General features: G+C 46.4%; 1 protein-coding gene across 1 annotated transcript in view; it reads left to right on the top strand.

Moving 5' to 3' along the window:
- FCHSD1 (FCH and double SH3 domains 1) overlaps positions 1–19,157 on the top strand; it is a 190,170-nt gene that overhangs the window by 43,070 nt on the left and 127,943 nt on the right. The window contains exons 4-8 of the mRNA XM_063928610.1: positions 8,371–8,444; positions 8,846–8,990; positions 11,425–11,561; positions 12,477–12,540; positions 13,782–13,910. Coding sequence (XP_063784680.1) covers positions 8,371–8,444; positions 8,846–8,990; positions 11,425–11,561; positions 12,477–12,540; positions 13,782–13,910 — 549 coding nt within the window. The remainder of the gene's footprint in view (positions 1–8,370; positions 8,445–8,845; positions 8,991–11,424; positions 11,562–12,476; positions 12,541–13,781; positions 13,911–19,157) is intronic.

The following is a 19,157-nucleotide window of genomic DNA, read 5'->3' as shown; positions in this document are numbered from 1 at the left end:
GTCAGACATCCGCCCTCCGTTCTCCTGGACACGCCTGCGTTTTCTTCTCCACTCCCCGAAAACGGCTAGCAACTGTCCGGTGACTCCCAGGTACGCCTTCTTTCTGTCAATCTTCTTGCGGACAGCTCTGTGACTGCTTTCTTCGTTGTCCTGGACGTAACCCGGCGGCCCCTGTCGCCGGGCAACGTTGCGCATGTGCAGTGCGGCCGCCGCGCATGCGCATTCAGGACCCGTTTGCACCGCAGCGACAAACCGATGTGTGCGAACGGGTCGGAATGACCCCCATTGTCCATAGGGCTCTGGCCTATCATCAGCTATTGGAAGCTATAGCCTACATCGGGAAAACAGGGCCAGCATAGGCGGGGGTGCCACAGAAGAAAATGCTTTGTTATTAAAATAAGTTTTTTCATTTTTTATTTATTTTTGGTATTTAATTTGTTAAAAAACATTATTATTGTTATTATTATTTATTATTATTATTTTTTAATCTTTTTGATACATACGGAACTGGAAGCCTGAGAGCGGGTTTAACCTATCCTTAACATCTAAATGGCCTGGCAAGTGGTTAAACTACTTCTACCATGCCCTCCCATTGCACAGTTGCACCGCAGACTTTTATTTGCTACATTGACAGAACGAATATATTCTATTGCAGCGATAGATAATATTCATTTTGGGGGGTCCTAATAAAAAGACCCCTAATTATACCGAAGTATACTTTTTGTACTGCAAACTTTGCCATTTCCCAGATTCGGGAATCCGTTCTCATGGATATCACACAAGTTGGGTTTGTCCGCGTACAGACAAGTAGCAACAGATGATTGGGCGGTGCAATACATGCAAGTCCTTTAGTGACACTGCTAAGCATGCACATTACATTTCTCTTTAACATCTGACAGATCCATCTCTAAAAGGAACAATAAAACTGCTTTAAAGCTCTATAAAACTGACTAATAATTTTCTATTGGCACCTATTCATGTGTGGCTCATTTCCAGAGGAAACATAAAGTGGCCTCCTTATTTGCTTATAAATATTGTTCTTTCGAAAAGAATCTTTCATTAAAAAATTGTGGTTTGTTTTCTTACATCCTGACATTAATTCTTAAGTGGTTTCTCTTTATTTATTTTTATTTATTTATTTACATTTATTTGTTTTACCCATTGCACGGTATTCTTAATGTGACTTTTATGCACGTCTGATTATGGTTAATTTTCTATACTTATGTAATCATTACCTTGGGCCCGATTCAGACCTGATCTCTGTTGTGCGAAATCGCACAACGGCCGATTATCGAACGACTGCGCATGTGTATGCACCACAATGAGCAGGCGTGACGCCAACCAGCGACCGAATGGTGTGAAGATTTCGATCGCTAGGCGTACGCAAGGTGATTGACAGGAAACGGACGTTTGTGGGTGGTAACTGCCCGTTGTCTGGGAGTGTCAGGAAAAACGCACGCGTTCCCAAGCGTTTTATGGGAGGGTGTGTGACGTCGGTTCCGACCACGAACAACCTGATTCTATCGCACAGTAGTAGTAAATCCGGGGCTACGCACAGACTGGAAAAATCATTCGATGGTGGGTGAGTTGTGAACGGATTTGCAGATGTCCACTGTCTGACAAAGTTTTCGCACGGCATACACATGCATTCGCACACTTGCACGGCAGGTTTTCACTCTCTATGGGTGATGACTCTCTGATCGCAGACCTCTGCAAATTTGCAGCACAGCGTTCAGGTCTGAATTAGGACCATTGTCTTATTTATCTTACTGTGCTACAAACCCACCTCAGGTCACACCACCAAGATACTTTATGAGGGTTTGTTTACTAACATTGCGTTTCGGTGTAAAGGTTCCCAAACTCCGTCCTCAAGACCCCCAACAGGTCACATTTTCCAGGTCTCCTCACAGAATTGCAAGTGAAATAATTTGCTCCACATGTGGATCTTTTAAAATGTGTCAGTGAGTAATGACTGCACCTGTGCGCCTGCTAGGTGATCTGGAAAACATGAACTGTTTGGGGTCCTAGAGGACCGAGTTAGGGAACCAGTGCTCTAATCCATAGCAACCGATCCAACATTCTTTACCTTTCTAATATATACTAGACAGTTAGAGTACAAGGTATTTGCTGACTGTTAATTACTAACATTGCATTTAGGTGAAAAGTTTGCACTAAAATACAGAAAGCAAACTCAATACGTCTTGTTTACTGAGTTCATTTGGGAATAACAAAGAATGTATGGGCACAAAGGGAAAATGTTGATATGACTGCACAAATCTGTGGCTTATAGATTGTCCAGTGAACATCCAGGTATCATTAGTAAAGTTGTTCTGCGACTCAATATGACTTTAAATGTCAGGGGTTGGTACACTGGTACTTTGATTCCTCTGGTGGTTCTTTGGACAGGAATTATAGCCCATTTGGTGAAGAAGTATAATGATCAACGGGATGCAGTTAAGTTCCCTGCAGTTGAAACACCAAAGCAGGAATCCCGACAGCATTCAAAATGCCGACAGTTGAAATCCGGCCTGCCGCCTGGTATTCCCACTAGGTTGGTGGTCCACGCCACCACCCGAAGGGAAATATAATAGTGTGGCGAGCCGAGCTCGCCACCGAGCCCGAAGCGCGGCAAGTGCAGAGAGCCCGCGATGGGACACGCTGCGCTTGATGTGTGGATTTCGGCGTTGGGAGTTTGACCACCGGGATTTCGACTGTCGGGAAATCATACTGAATCGTGATCAACAGATGGTACTTTGCTCAGCTACCCCTTTTAGGATCACTCATTAAATTATACAGTAATAAATATTACATTCCAAATTTTACAAATGATACAAAAGAATAGTAGAGGGAGTATAATTATTATATTTATTTTTAAGAAGCCACATAGTTGCTGAACGTGACCCACAGCCTAACCCTAGCCCTCCAAGGGGGGTGCCTAACCCTAATCATTGTCGGCATTCTAAATAGTGTCTGGATTCCGGCATCCGTAATCTGACTGCCAGGATCCCAACAGGTGGGATCCTGACTGCACCCTGGATGCAGATAAGGAGCAAAGGATGGGTAACTTACTGTGGAGGAGATTTATCAAAACTTGGAGATAGATAAACAACCAACCAACCAGCTCCTAACTGTCATTTATCAAACACAGCCTGTAACATGGAAGTTAGGAGCTGATTGGTTGGTACTTTATCTCTCTCGAAGTTTTGATAAATCTGCTCCTGTGTAAGCCTGTACACAACGATGGGCGAGCATAGAGTCTGTGAGACTAGGAACACTGGAAGCAAAAGTAGCGATTGGGACCGATATGAGGAAGGAGGGCCCTGCCCATGAGAGCTTACATTCTAAGGGGAGGGGTGAACAGCTAGTGTTCACTCTAGGATTTTTTTTAGGGCAGGGTGCTGATCACGGGGAGGGCACATTTTTCATTCGTGAGGGCACATTTTTCATTCGTGAGGGCACATTTTTAAGTTAGAAAGGCAAAATTAGGTACATACTATAATGCTTGGTGCTCCCATTACTATAGGTGTAAGCTTGGACAGTACGCGCCGAAGGCGCGCAGCAAAAATTTAGGGGCGTTGTTTCATGGGGAGGGGGCGTGACCACATAATAGTACCAAATCACATTATACCACACAATAGTGCCGCTTATACACATTGCACCAGGTAGAATCTCCTATACACACTGCGCCAGGTAGAGCACGTTATACACATTGCACCAGGCAGAGCACTGAGGCACACTGCACCAGGGAGAGAGCACTGAGGCACACTGCACCAGGGAGAGAGCACTGAGGCACACTGCACCAGGGAGAGAGCACTGAGGCACACTGCACCAGGGAGAGAGCACTGAGGCACACTGCACCAGGGAGAGAGCACTGAGGCACACTGCACCAGGGAGAGAGCACTGAGGCACACTGCACCAGGGAGAGAGCACTTAGGCACACTGCACCAGGGAGAGAGCACTGAGGCACACTGCACCAGGTAGAGAGCACTGAGGCACACTGCACCAGGTAGAGAGCACTGGGAGGGAGGGTAGGATGGGCACAGGGTAGATGCAGAGCGGCACTCACTGTTGCGGAGGAGGGCACTGTGCCGGGTCAGCGGGGCCAGTCCCTTGATGCTGACGGCGGAGCCCAGGTCAGCGCGCAGCGCCATGGTGAGGGGGAATCAAACCATGCCGGAGGACTGGCGGGAGACACTGCAGGCTCTGATTGGCTGCTCCTCCCCACTGCACGCTGACTCTGTCTCCGCCTTCAGCTGAGAGCTATCAGCGCTGCGGGGGGAGAAGTGACAGCGCGGCGCGGGGGGGGGAGAAGTGACAGCGTGGCGGGGGGGGGGGGGAGAAGTGATAGGGCGGCGGGGGGAGAAGTGACAGCGCAGCGGGGGGAGAAGGCAGTCCTTGGCGGGGCGGGTACAAATGGGCAGGGCGCATTCTGTCACTCAAAAAAGGGGCAGGGCGCAGCACCCTGCGAAAGAAGCTTAGAGTGAACACTAAACAGCTGAAGGGTCATCTGCTAGAAAGGGAAAGTCCTGGAAAGAGAGTGGAGATGTAGGTTACAGAGAAGTAGTTGTAGAACAGGAGAAATCTTGGATACGGGTGTGAGAGGAGGAAACCAGAGCGGACTAGAGGGTGCAGTCAGAGGAAGAGCAGAGGGTACGGGAGCGGTCTGGAGGAAATGTGGTCAGAAATGAAGTTGTATAGATGGGAGCAGAGGTATCATGGGCTTTGTAGGTGAGGGGCAGCAGTTTGAATTGGATGCAGAGGGGTATTGGGAAGCAATGACTCAGAGGGGGAATGCTGATGTAGAGTGTTAGAAAGGAAAATGAGACGAGCGGTAGAGTTCATAATACATTGAAATGGGAAAAGGCCGGTAAGGGGGAGGCAAGACTAGAAGAGGTTACAGTAGTCAGGGTGGGGAAAGATGTGTGCTGCTTGGTGCCCTGACTTCGATTCTCATTAGCTCTCCTGTGTACCACTGCCCTGTATCATATCCTGTGCACCAGATGCCCCAAGCTGAGTATCATACCCTCCAACTGTACCTTTTTAGTAGGTACAGTACCTTCTTTTTATGGCCTTTACCGATTTTTGGCTCTCCTAACTTCCATTGAAAGTATAGGAAAAGGCCTTTACCCGTGGCCACACCCCCTTTTTGCATTTGTACCAATTTTTACGTTTAAAATGTTGGAGGGTATGCAGTATTAGACTACGTTTATTGCTTAACTCTTACTGTGCCCGGAAAGTCTATTAGACTATGTTTGTTGGCTCAACCCTTCCCCCACCTCAGTCTGCCCACATGTGCATTTATCCTGTACTGTGTACTAGACTATGTTTTATTGCTTAATTCTTCCTGAGCCTCAGTCTGCCCACACGTGTAGCGATCTTGTACTGTGTATTAGACAGTTTATTGCTTAACCCTTCCTGAGCCTCAGTCTGCCCACACGTGTAGCGATCCTATACTGTGTATTAGACTATGTTTATTGCTTAACCCTCCCTGTGCCTCAGTCTGTCTGCAGGTATATCATACTTGCCTACCTGACCCTCTCCATGAGGGAGAAAATGCTCTGTTCCTGGACTTTCCTGGTAATGTATGACTGCCATCACCTGTGGTGAGCTAGGTAATTGATAAGAAAGGTGTTTCACCACAGGTGATGGCAATCATACATTACCAGGAAAGTCCAGGAACAGAGCATTTTCTCCCTCATGGAGGGGGTCAGGTAGGCAAGTATGAGGTATATTGATCCAACATCTTACACCACACCTGCCGGCTGCTCCCCTGTCTGTAAATATATCTGCTCCTGAATTAGTTATCTGCATAGCGACTGTCGCTGTGTCTGTGTCACTGGAAGCTCTAGTATTATGCTTGTTTTGAAGTCGGCCCTTACAGGATTTGCTGGCTGCTTAGCCCTCGTCCTGGCTGTATCGCTCTCCTCTACCTATTGCAGTGTTCTCGTGATATGTATTAAGGTAGTTAAACAACCGTATTAATGTGGCAACCATTACCTCTCATTGCACACTTACTAAGTAAATCCAAAAGGACACATGATAGTTTGTTATGACAGAACCCTGTTGCACAATCGGCGCCATGTTCTTAAATAAACTATTTAATGTTTTTGAAAACTCCTCTATTCAACAGCACTGGTTCTGGGAACTGGAAAATATAGGGCTTTCTCCAAGTAAGTCATATGAACTTATCGTGGGCCAATAGGATTTATCGAAGGCGCTGCTGTTTATTTTAGGGTGCCTCTATTAAGTGGGTGGTGTCTTTTAAATATCTGGTTATGTTATAGTTGTCTGGTTTGGTCCTGATGGTGGTAAAAATAAAGTAATCAGCTGAAACCACATCTACAGTGACATCTGGTTGTATAGGCGAAGTATGCTGTATAGGTTAATCAGATGAGGGTTATAGGGCCGGATTTAAATGTTAACGCGCCCGCTATCTCCTGTCTAAAGTGACGGGAGATAGAGGGGTGATATTCAAATATCCCCCGTTTTCGCCCCTATCACGCCCAGTACAGTTGGGTTTAGTTGCAAAAAGCACCTAAACCCGACTAAATTATGGGCGTGATCGTGAAAAGACCCGTTTGGGCGCCCAAACGGGTCTCCTTACACGCATTTCAGCTCGCTACGTCTGGGGGTAGAGAGCTGAAATTATCTTGTCATGTCCGTCGGCAGTAACATAAGAATACCGCCGGCGGGCGCGATCGCAGCTGGGAGGGCACATTTGAATCTGGCTCATAATGTACAGTACACCTGTAACTGCTGTGGAGATGTACGTGCGGATGATTATCTGAAAGGTCTCAACTTGTAATTCATTCTTTCTATAGTGATACATTGTATCAATAGATCACGCAATTAAAAATACATGGGGGAGATTTATCAAATCCTGGAGAGAGATAAAATGGAGAAAGATAAAGTACTGACCAATCGGCTCCTTACTGCCATTATACAGGCTGTGCTAGAAATATGACAAGCTGATTGGTTCGTCACTTTGGGGGACATGTACTAAGCAGTGATAAAAGTGGAGAAGTGAGCCAGTGCAGAAGTTGCCTATGGCAACCAATCGGCTGCTCTGTATACTTTTATAGTATGCAAATTATAAATGTTACGTCAATGCTGATTGGTTGCCATGGGCAACTTCTCCACTGGCTCACTTCTCTTTTATCACTGCTTAGTACATGTCCCCCAGTCTCTCTCCACTTTTATCTCTCACCGAGGTTAGATCATTATCCCCCACAGAGACTGGGGGTCTTTCAGATTTGATCTCTGGGCTGCGATGTTTGCTGCCCTGCGATCAGATAGTCGCCGCCTACAGGGGCAGTGTATTTTCGCAGTGCAAGTGTGCGTTCCTATGTGTTAGTAGAGCTGCTAAAAATCCATTTGTGCAGTGTGTACGCAGCCCAGGACATACTCCTACAGTGCGATGGAATCCTGCTGATCGGGGCCGGAGCTGACGTCAGACACCCTCCCTGAAAACTCTTGGACACGCCTGCGTTTTTCCAGACACTCCCTGAAAACGGTCAGTTACCACCCACAAAAGGCCTCTTCCTGTCAATCACCTTGCGTACACTCGTGCGGATGGATCCTTCGCACCATCCCGTCGCTGACCAGTGAAGCCCGTTGTAGCTGTCCGACGCACGTGAGCATTGCGGCTCAAATGCATTTGCTGTTAGGACCTGATCGCCCGCTATGCAAAAACGCACAGCAGCGATCAGATCTGAATGACCCCCACTGTTTCTAGTCACTGGTTAATACCAGACGTTTGTGCTACAACAAAGATTTGAGCATTGATTTTAGATCTCTGAGCTTTTTGAGATGTTAAATGTACTAAGCAGTGATAAAAGTGGAGAAGTGAGCCACTGGAGAAGTTACCCATGGCAACCAATCAGCATTGACGTAACATTTATAATTTGCATACTATAAAAGTATACAGAGCAGCTGATTGGTTGCCATGGACAACTTCTCCACTGGCTCACTTCTCCACTTTTATCACTGCTTAGTACATGTCCTCCTAAGTCTTCTTGGCAATTCCCAGGCCTTATGGTGTTTCAATGATCTTGGCTGGTAGAGCCGGAGTGTAATCCTGCTATAATTAATCAGCATATTTCTCCTGGTCACAGGTCAGTGGTGTTCCTGTGCGAGCTGTGTTACTGGCAGCTAATGCACACATCCCTTTTGGCTAGAGACAGTATTTGTGAGGCCAGTGCTAACCTTTGAGGTTGTTGGCACAGACCTGACTCATGGTGGAATGTGTGTGCTAATGTGTAAGTGCTAAGTGCAGCGAGGCCGTGCTAAAAGGCAAGATGTTTTCCTGGCGCCGGCACACATGGAGCAGACAGAGGACGTCTATGAACATGCTGTTTGTGTGACTTACAGGCATTGCAGAGACTGGCAAGTCAGTACCTCAAACGAGACTGGCATCGCGGGAAAAATGAAACCAGCGAATGCAGGTGGGTGAGACAGACATCACTTACCCTATGTTGGCTGAGTGCAGAATGAATAGATTTACTTTCCTCTGTGGCATGTAGACCAAGCCGTCCTCTACGTCGGCACGTGGCATGGAGATTAGGATAAACTTGGCAGGTATGCAATTTTGTGTATTTAAATAACCTCAGTAACTGGGAGATACTTTAAACCTTCTAAAGATGACAAGCAGAGGTGTTGCCCGTAGTAACGAATCAGATTCTAGATACCGCTTTATAACGTGCTCTAGATGAATGAAAGTTAGATTCTGATAAAACGCTGCCAAATTTGTGTGAGCTGTGTAAGTAACTTAATAAATACCTTGTACAGATCCTGTATGTTTTCAGTAATTGTCGATGGTGCTTTGTCATTTTTAACTGTCCAATAGGAGTGTGTTTTCTGTGTGGAAGTCTGTGGTGGAAGGGACGGCCTATATCGGTCAAACCCGAGTTACAGTGGCGGAGAACTACAGGAACCTGACCACCGAGGCAGCAAAAACTGCTAGAACCGCAAAGGAACATCTCCTTAAAAAGGTAAGTAACACACAGTATTATCTGTTGTTTTGTGACAGACACCTGGCAAGTGTCAGGTACAGATGTGGCTCACAAACGGTGGCTGTAGGCGCTCCAAATAGCACCTCTTTCCGCTCTGGGGTCCTGTGACTTATGCGCGGCAAGAGTCCTTTTTTTCGAAAGTTGCGTCTTATTTCCACCACTAAAAATTGCAAGTAGCAACAAAACTATATTACCAGTGTACACAGACCACTGGGGCTTGCGGTACCTATATATCTGTGTGCGACTAAATGAAAATTTGTTCAGATATGGGCGGCCGCAGCTGTTGCTCCCAACATGTTCCGTTGTGCCAAAACTGCAATTTTGTACCTGGGTTGTACTAATTCTTAAGTTGCAACCTTGCATCGCTAATACACTGTAAGTGGCTTTGTACGCAGCTATGATACTACCGAGACGCAGTATTTAATTAAGTGTTTGCTGCACAACCTTCGTTGGAACGTCTCAGACGTGTCAGCTGTCTTACGCAATGTAGCGTAAAGATGGCAGGTATATGTGGACGCATCTGTACAGTATTGCAACACTTATCACATTTGTACATAAATTGACACCAGAATTATATGTAGGAGCTGGTGTTACACCTCTGGCTGTATTAGTTCTTAAAAAATAAGAAATCTACATTTTATTTCATTTTATATTTAATCTCTCCCTTTCCTAAAGAATGGAAGCATCATTGGTCTGCTGTTTTAGTCTGCTGTCTCTTAAGGCGATGTCTCCTGTCATTGATGATAAGAGAACTTTTAAATTCAGCATTTCCAGCATATTGCTTTTGGTGTTGACTCTGTCATCATTGGTCGGGCGTGGTGTCTGGAACAGGGCGGGTTTGGGTGGCCGCGTGACCTCACACGTGGCTGCTGTGACACGAAAAATGGCCGCTATCATGTATAGAGAACTTTGAACAATCAGTTTTCTCAACATGTGACGAGTGGTTTTGTTAAAGAAGCCCTGTGTTCCAGACATTCGTCCTTTAAGCTGACCGTACACCAAGTGATAATCGTTCAGATCTGGCTGATAACTTGCATTTCAGAATGATTATCGTTTAGTGTATGGACATAAAAAATAATCTTTCAACAGCTGAAAAAACTTTCGTGATCATTTGATTTGACATGTCCGATCATCCCAACCGTCGTTCATCTGGTTCCATGCGGTGAAGGGAAGATCGTGCCCATACATCATGCAGTGCACGGAGACACTGTGATTATATACAGTCGCTCAGACCGTCTTCCACTTAGTCGGATTGCGTGGTTTATGGTGCAGTCTGTGGCCAGTATTACTCTTATACTCGGCGGAAAGAGGTTTAGGGCTGATCACACACTGCTGATATTCGCAGAAATGGTTGATGTTTTTCAACTGTGCATGTGTCTTAGGGGGTCTATAGGTCTAATTCAGGTTTGTTAGCAAACCAGCAAAGTTAGCAATTGGGCAAAACCATGCTGCACTGCAGGTGGGGCAGATGTAACATATGCAGAGAGAGTTAGATTTGGGTGGGGTGTGTTCAAACTGAAATCTAACTTGCAGTGTGAAAATAAAGCAGCCAGTATTTAACCTGCACAGAAACAATATAACGCACACAATTCTAAATCTCTCTGCACATTTTACATCTGCCCCACCTGCAGTGCAATATGTTTTTGCCCAATTGCTAACTTTTTTGGTTTGCTAACAGATGTGAATAACCCCCTATGTACTAAGCCTTGGAGAGAGATACAGTAACGTGGATGGAGATAAAGTACCAATCAAACAGCTCCTGCCATTTTTCAAACTCAGCCTGTAACATGGCAGGTAGGTGCTGATTGGCTGTTATTTTATCTCCACCCACTTTATCTCTCTTCAGAGCTTAGTATATAGACCCCATAAGTCTCTAAAAAGTTGCACAGCACATGTTGCTATTGGGACGAATGGTATCCAAAGTGAATTGGGCATTCTGAACTGGTTGCGAACTCAGACGCATTATGGTTCACATTGGAGGCTATACGCTGATGAAGAGTCTGCACCTAACATGAGGCTGGTGAATGTTTCGATGCTGCATCCAATGGTTGTGTCTAATGATGCAGCAAGCGGTATTTCAGCATCATAATACTCACATAGTGGGGGTCCCAGGCCTTGCACAGTCAGACACATGGCTGTACACCAGGAAGGGCTTGTAGCGCTATTAGGGCGGTACACCTGTCAAACCGTAATGCAGGTGCCCTAAGGTGAGCTCAGGGAGGACAGAAACCCCAGTGGAGCAGAAGGGCAAAAGCTTTCACAAGACCGGCAAAAGATGCACACACAGATGCTGCATAGTCTGACTCAGAATCAGGCCATTCATGTTTCAAAGTCTGCTTATATAGAATCCTCAACTGAATATATTTTAGATCCAATAATGAATAATCTGTGGTGCATATTGTGTTGTGCACAGAGCATGGAGCAGCTGCTGAAAGTGCAGAATGAATTACTGGAGACCGTAAAAGAGGTCAGCAAAACAAAGAAACATTATGTCCAGCTGGAACGTGTCAGCGAGGTGGTGAAGGAGAAGGCGGCTGACGCCGAGGCCAGGTGAGACCCCGTCAGCAGAGGTCTAGGGTAGGATGCCCGAATCGGGATCGCCGCTGATTGTGACTCCCAGTCCATCACATGGCACACTGGCGTTCTTATTCTGTGTCTGCTCTGTGGTTCTGTAATTAGAGACTGCAGTACTTCCTTTCATTTGAATGTGCTTGAAATTGAAATAGGTGGAGCCTTATCAAACCGTATATAGCGTGGAGAAGTTTCCAATGGCAACCAATAAGCCTCTACTTATCATTTTAGATAATGTACTTGGTAAATGCTGCCTAGAAGCTGGTTACTGTGGACAACTTCTCCACTGGTCCTCTTCTCCAGTCTTTAGGATTGATACATTCCCCCCATAGCATCCAATTAATGTGCCTCAAGATTGACCTAGAGCACTTAGCGGTAGTAATTTGCCCTACTGCCAACAACCATAGCTTATAGCTTTCCCATGGTATGTTTCTGGAGGTTTGACGGTGTACCGGATATGCACCAAGCCCCGGTATGCGATAGATTCCGGGGCTTGGATGTGGTTGTCCTAAAAAAGCCTATTGGCTTCTTTCGCATTTCCCTGCTGAAAGGGACCCAATCAGATCCCTCCCAGCACCCCTCGCAGCGTGCGCGTCACTAGACGCATGCGCAGACAGACTACCTGGTCATAAACCCGTAAGTCCACCTATCACAAAGGACAGCTCTTACCAAAGAGCTGTCCTTTGTGATTTTCTTCCTGCATATGGCGTTAATAAATCCCGACATGCATGCGGAAAGTGGCAGGAGGCGATTATTTATGCATCCTGCCCGGAGTCTGTGTTACGTGCGTCTTTGGTATTATAGAAGCAGAATATTCCAGCTGATTTTTCAATAATTCCTGTTTCCATGTAATATAACTGTGTTGTCACACACGCCGCTCTGTCTTCTCACTAGGCTAAAGAAGAGTGATCACGGCATCTTCCACTCCAAAGCCAACCTGCAGAAGCTCAGTGCCAAGGTAACGCATAACATTCACATCCTCAGATCCTTTCCTGGCAGGATACGAGGGCTTAATATATTGGCTTTACTTGTTAGGACATTCAGAAACAATTGTCTTTAAAGACCTGAGTGCGCTACCAGACAAATTAAAGGCTGGACCACAGCCAGCAGCCTCCCAATGTACAATAAACAGTCATTCAGGGCTGTCTGCAGGTGGAACAGACTATTAACAACTGTCATAGTATACTGTCAGGCTAGCGCCTATGCAGGTGCACCACTAGACGGGAGGAAACGGGTCCATGTACTGTTTCTATGGAAATCAATTAGTGACACAATTTTATATATATATATATATATATATATAACAGTATATATATTGAATGAAGAACCACAGTATGCTACAGTGTACTCATGTTGATTCTAATTATTTGTCCTATCAAGAATGAGAACAAGACAATAAAATAAGCCAATAAAATATTAAACTGCTTATTGCTTTCCGCTCCTGCTGCATTACACAGTCTCAACTACTTCCCGATGGCTGTGTCATCTCTAAAAACCCTGTATACAAAGTCAATGACTCAGAGTTCTGTCATGTAAATGGCCTTACCTAGAAGTATAGACTGCTTCTGGAGCTGCTTACTCTATATTGCCTTTTTTTTTAACTTTATTATTTATTTATTAATAGTTATTTCTATAGCACAAACACATATTACTCAGTATTTTTACAGAGAATAAATAAAGTGTGTGTGGGGTGGAGGGTTGGGGGGGTTTACAAATCACCAGCATCAGCAGACATCTTCAGTTCTCCTTTGCATTCGATAGAGGTGAGATGGAAAAATTTGCAGTGCTGACACGGCCGTAATTGTGGCACATAACGCACATTGAATCCCCCCCCCTTCCGTTTAGTTATTCCAAGCCAATTAACGTACCAGTATATTGTTGGAGTGTGGAGGGAAACCAGTGTACACAGAAAAAACCCATGGAATTATGGAGAAAAAATGCAAACTCCACACAAATGGTACCCTGGTTGGAATGTGACCCGTAGCCCGAGTACTGTGTAGCAGCACAGCTAACCACTGTGGCACTATGCTGTTCACATGTAGCTACATTATCTTACGCTGACTCATCACAGATGGCTCGAACTGAACTGGGTGATGCATAATCTGATTGGAGCGAAATTTCACATCACTGGTTTCTGTCTGGTTTTGTTTTACATTTGTATCAGCAGGACTGTGTTTAATTAATTCATTTTTTAATTAGTTTTCAGCGCAGTCAGTGGTGTGCACACAGCAGCTGGCAGAGGCGCGGAACGAGTACCTTCTAGCCCTAGTAGCCGCAAACGCCCACCATGATCTGTACTACCTCTCCCACCTGCCTGACATCATGAAGGTGAGCTGTGTACACTGTTGTGACCCGTAACGCTCGGCTCTGGTTTTTTCAGGTTTCAGTAAAGTGTTGGCTGCTGTACATGGCGGAGCTATTTCCACAATTGCAATTACATAAATGAAGCCGTAGTGCTAGGTCATATATCTTAATATAGGAAATGGAACGTCCACGTTGAGACTGTGAGATATGCATAGAGAGATGCAGAGATTCCAAGGCTCACCGGGAACCTCATGGGTCCAATCCCACCAGTGGGTTTCAGCCAAAAGGCGCGTGTTGTGATTCAAAATTGACTTTACAATGTTTTTTTTTATTAGTACATTTAATGAGTGAAAACTGCAGCATGCAGCATTTAATGCTGCCTTTGGGCCCAATTCAGGACGCGATCCAACTGCAAATATTACAAAAAGGATGCGGGGGCATGCGCCTGCATTTTCTGCAGGGGGGGGGGGGGGGGCGGAGAAAAATGTGAACGCCTCTGGCTATCATTCAAACAGAGGCGTGCGTGGGGGGGGGGGCGCGTCAACGCTCCGTTTCCTAGGCGGAGATGGAGCGTTGCAGGGACGTGGCGATGTGATCGGGACGTCTGCGTAACATCACATAGCCAGACTGCGCCGTTGGGGAGCTACCCTAATTTCTACGATAAAGTAGAAATTGCGATGCTATCGCAATTTCTGCTTCATCAAGGGGAGGGAGCGGCAGTCAGCATGCGTTCACAAGGATTTCAGATTCTGCTAATTAGCAGAATTTGCAATCCTTATTGAATCGGACCCCTTTGTACTTTAGTGCAAGTGTAAATGATCTCCATTAAAAACAATGGAGCTATTTACAGTATCAACGAGTTTTAGCTATTTAAAATTCATTGCGTATGATAAGAGGGTGCTCCAGCCAATCAGCTACTAACTGTCATGTTTAAAATATAACAGTTGGGAGCTGATTGGCTGGAGCAACTTTAATCATATGCAACAAGTTTTAAATAGCTAAAACTCATTGATAAATGGATCCCAATGTATTTTAAATGCAATGTGGTTTCCAGCATTAACTAGTGCATGCAAGCTGCATTACATATGTATTGGTGTAAGTGATACCTGTGAACAGTTTGGACCTCATTCTTAGTCTGACGCATCCATGGGAGACTCTCTGTCCAGCTGCGGCAGTCTGCTTGCTACGTACCCGCCCATGTATGCCAAATATCCGGACGTCTGCATGCGGAATGGTCGGCATGCCCATTGATTTTTTAATTTTTGTCTGCAGCTACAGCCGTCATTATTAGTTTCGGAACTTGCTCCCATCTGCAACAGGTGTTCCACCTGCATGCTGCGAACTGAAGTCTGCTGACTGACCAACTCACTGCGGTCACATGGTCACTGCCCTGACACGTCCATTTTACGAAAAGAGTGGTTCGTCAGCAGGCTAAACAAACCGTCCGCACTTGCAGCTTTCATCCGTGTGTGCATGCATGGTGTGGCGCTTGGGCGGTTGGCGATTTCTTCCTTAGTTTTCTCTTATGTCATAGAGGATACTGTGGTCCATTTAGTACCATGGGATATAGATGGGTCCACTAGGAGCCATGGGCACTTTAAGAATTTGATAGTGTGGGCTGGCTCCTCCCTCTTTGCCCCTCCTACCAGACTCAGTTTAGAAAATGTGCCCGGAGGAGCTGGTTACACTTAAGGAAACTTCTGAAGAGTTTTCTGCATTTATTTTGTTTGTTATTTTCAGGCAGGGCTGGATGGCATCAGACTGCCTGCTTCGTGGGACTTAGGGGGAAATACCAACCGCTTGAAGGGTTAATTGTCCCGTTCCCCGCTGACAGGACACTGAGCTCCTGAAGGACCTATTTGCAAGCCCATCACGGTGAGCGTACAGTCCTGCAGCACGCCGCCACCCCTAATAGAGCCAGAAGAATAAAGAGTGGTGAGTACTGTGCCGGCGTCCCGGCTAGCGGGGCGCCGGCCATTTTGGCAGCATGAGGGTACGGAGACGCACGGCTTCTAAACGGGGCGGAATGCGTTTCCGGACACAGTACACAGCTGCGTCCCCGTACACTGTACACAGTACCCACAGCCTTAAAACGGTTTCTGTCCATTTTAAGCACCCGATTCCTCAGCCAGTATAAAAAAAGCGGGAAGACTGCGCGCCATTGAAGGGGCGGGGCTTCAATATGAGAGTATCCAACAGCTCACCAGCGCCATTTTCCCTCTGCAGTGGACACAGACGCTGACAGGACAGGGACGCGCAGCTCCTCCAGTGTGACTCCACATTACTTCAGCGGTACCAGGGGGTCATAGCAGGGGGAAAGTGATTACTAGTGTACTAAGTCCCCTATCAGGGTACTTATTCTGCGACCCGGCTAAGCTTGGCATTAGCGGTAAGGACATGGTGGGGGCTGGCTCCAAACAACTCTGTGTCTCCTTGAAGAGCTCATTGTGGACTAATTGTGCTTATCCTTTCCTATGTGTGTGTGTGTGTGTGTGTGTGTGTGCGCTGTCACATTACATTATGTCAGGCAAAGAGTGTGTGTCTTGTACCGCAGAGTGTTCCTTGTCACCAGGGGGCTCACTGCTGGGTACTCAGGGTTCACAGACTAACTGGGCTGAACCGGAATGGGTTAATTCTCTTAAGGGAACGATCTCAACTCTTTCTACAAAATTGTCCCGCAGTGAGAAAGAGACGCAATACTTAAAACAGACTGTGGATGAGTTTATGAACAGAGACTCAATCCCCAGGACAGCGTCTCAATCCCCTCCCATTTGTCTGCTAAAGTGATCTCTAGCCCATATCCTGCAGTCTGACTCTGACGCTGACGGGTCAGACATGGAGGAGGGTGAGGTGGATTTGGGGGGGGGGGGGGGAGGATGCAGCTCTGTCGCAGGGAATAGAGGCTCTTATAGAGGCTATCAGAGATGTTCTGCGTATTCCTGATAAGGTGTCAGAGGAAAGTGAGGAATCTTATTTTAATGTAAAAAAGAAGTCCTCAGTCACTTTTCCTGCGTCAAAGGAATTGAATACCCTGTCTGAAGAATCATGGGTAAATCCTGATAAGAAGTTTCAGATCCATAAAAGGTTGCTCTCATCTTTTCCTTTTCCTCTGGAGGATAGGTAAAAATGGGAAAATCCACTGATAGTGGACGCATCAGTCTCTAGGCCACAGGTTCTCAAACTCGGTCCTCAGGACCCCACACAGTGCATGTTTTGCAGGTCTCCTCACAGAATCGCAAGTGAAATAATTAGCTCCACCTGTGGACCTTTTAAAATGTGTCAGTGAGTAATGAATACACCTGTGCACCTGCTGGGTTACCTGCAAAACATGCACTGTGTGGGGTCCTGAGGACCGAGTTTGAGAACCTGTGCTCTAGGCTGTCACGTAAAATTGTATTGCCTGTCCCTGGTGCAGCCTCCCTAAAAGATACGGCTGATCTTAAAATGGAGACTACACTCAAATCATTGAACACAGCTGCTGGGGTGGCCCAAACACCCACTATTGCATGTGCGTGGATCACAAAAGCCATTGCTAAATGGTCAGGTAACCTAATTGAGGGGTTAGATTCCTTATCTAGGGGGGATGTTGTTTTACTCCTGCAGCATATACAGGACTCTGCGAACTTATTTCCCAGGGCTACAGACTGGAGTTCCAAGAGCTCCCACCTCACAGATTTTTCAAATCAGGCTTGCCAGTTTCACAAGAGGCAAGTATAACTTTACAAAATGCCATCCAAAAACTGGTACAGAAACACGTCATTGTTCAAGTTCCACCTCATCAGCTAAACAAGGGGTACTATTCCAACTTGTTTGTAGTACCGAAACCGGACGGTTCGGTAAGACCAATTTTGAACCTCAAGTCGTTGAACCAGTACTTACGAAGGTTCAAATTCAAGATGGAGCCTCTGAGAGCGGTGATCTTAGGTCTGGAGGAGGGGGAATTCCTAGTGTCTCTGGATATCAAGGATGCGTACCTTCACATTCCGATCTGGCCGCCTCGTCAGGCTTACCTACAGTTTGCACTGCAGGACTGTCACTCACTACCAGTTCCAGGCCCTGCCATTTGGTCTCTCTACGGCACCGAGGGTGTTCACCAAGGTGATGGCAGAGATGATGTTTCTACTCCGCAAACAGGGAGTGAACATAATTTCGTACCTGGACAATCTCCTGATAAAAGCGCCATACAGGGAAAGGTTGCTGGACAGCATTGCTCTCTCAACCAAACTTCTCTAGGATCATGGGTGGATTCTAAACTTTCCAAAATCTCACCTAGAGCCAACACGGGGGCTCCCATTCCTGGGAATGATACTGGCTACGGAGTCGCAGAAGGTGTTCCTTCCATTGGAAAAGGCATTAGTGATCCAGTCGATGGTTCGGGATGTCCTGAAGCCAATCTGGATATTGGTGTATCTATGTATTCGCCTTCTGGGGAAAATGGTGGCCTCTTACGAGGCTCTTCAATACGGAAGGTTTCTCGCAAGACCCTTCCAGCTCAATCTGTTGGACAAATGGTCCGGATCGCATCTTCACATACACCAGAGGATCCATCTGTTGCCAAAAGCCAGGATCTCCCTTCTGTGGTGGCTACAGACTTCTCACTTTGTCGAGAGTCGGAGGTTCGGAATTCAGAAGTGGATTCTGCAAACCACAGACGCAAGCCTCAGAGGTTGAGGAGCAGTCACTCAGGGGGTGCAGTTTCCAATCAACATTCTGGAACTCTGGGCCATATACAATGCCCTTCTGCAGGCCTCACATCTTCTTCAAGATCGGGCCATTCAGGTCCAGTCGGACAATGTGACTGCAGTGACGTACATAAACCGACAGGGCGGAATGAAAAGCAGAGCAGCAATGTCAGAGATGTCAAGAATTCTCCTCTGGGCAGAGAGAAACGCTATGGCATTGTCAGCAGTCTTTATTCCAGGAGTAGACAACTGGGAGGCAGACTTCCTCAGCAGACACGACCTGCACCTGGAAGTGTTCTGATGCTTGACAAGTCGATGGGGATATCCACAGTTCGACAGGATGGCCTCTCGTCTCAACAAGAAGCTCAGGCGATATTGTTCCAGGTCGAGAGATCCAGAGGCGGTGGCGGTAGACGCCCTGAAGACTCCATGGGTCTATCAGATGGTGTACGTGTTTCCTCCACTTCCTCTGATCCCAAGAATTCTAAAGAGAATAAAAAGGGGAAAGGTTCAAGCAATTCTAATTGCTCCGGACTGGCCAAGAAGGGCCTGGTACGCGGACCTTCTGGAGATGCTCCTCGAAGATCCA

Source organism: Pseudophryne corroboree, chromosome 6 (genome assembly GCF_028390025.1).
Source record: "Pseudophryne corroboree isolate aPseCor3 chromosome 6, aPseCor3.hap2, whole genome shotgun sequence".
In the NCBI taxonomy this organism is placed as follows: Eukaryota; Metazoa; Chordata; class Amphibia; order Anura; family Myobatrachidae; genus Pseudophryne; species Pseudophryne corroboree.
This window is presented reverse-complemented; position numbering and strand designations above follow the sequence as displayed.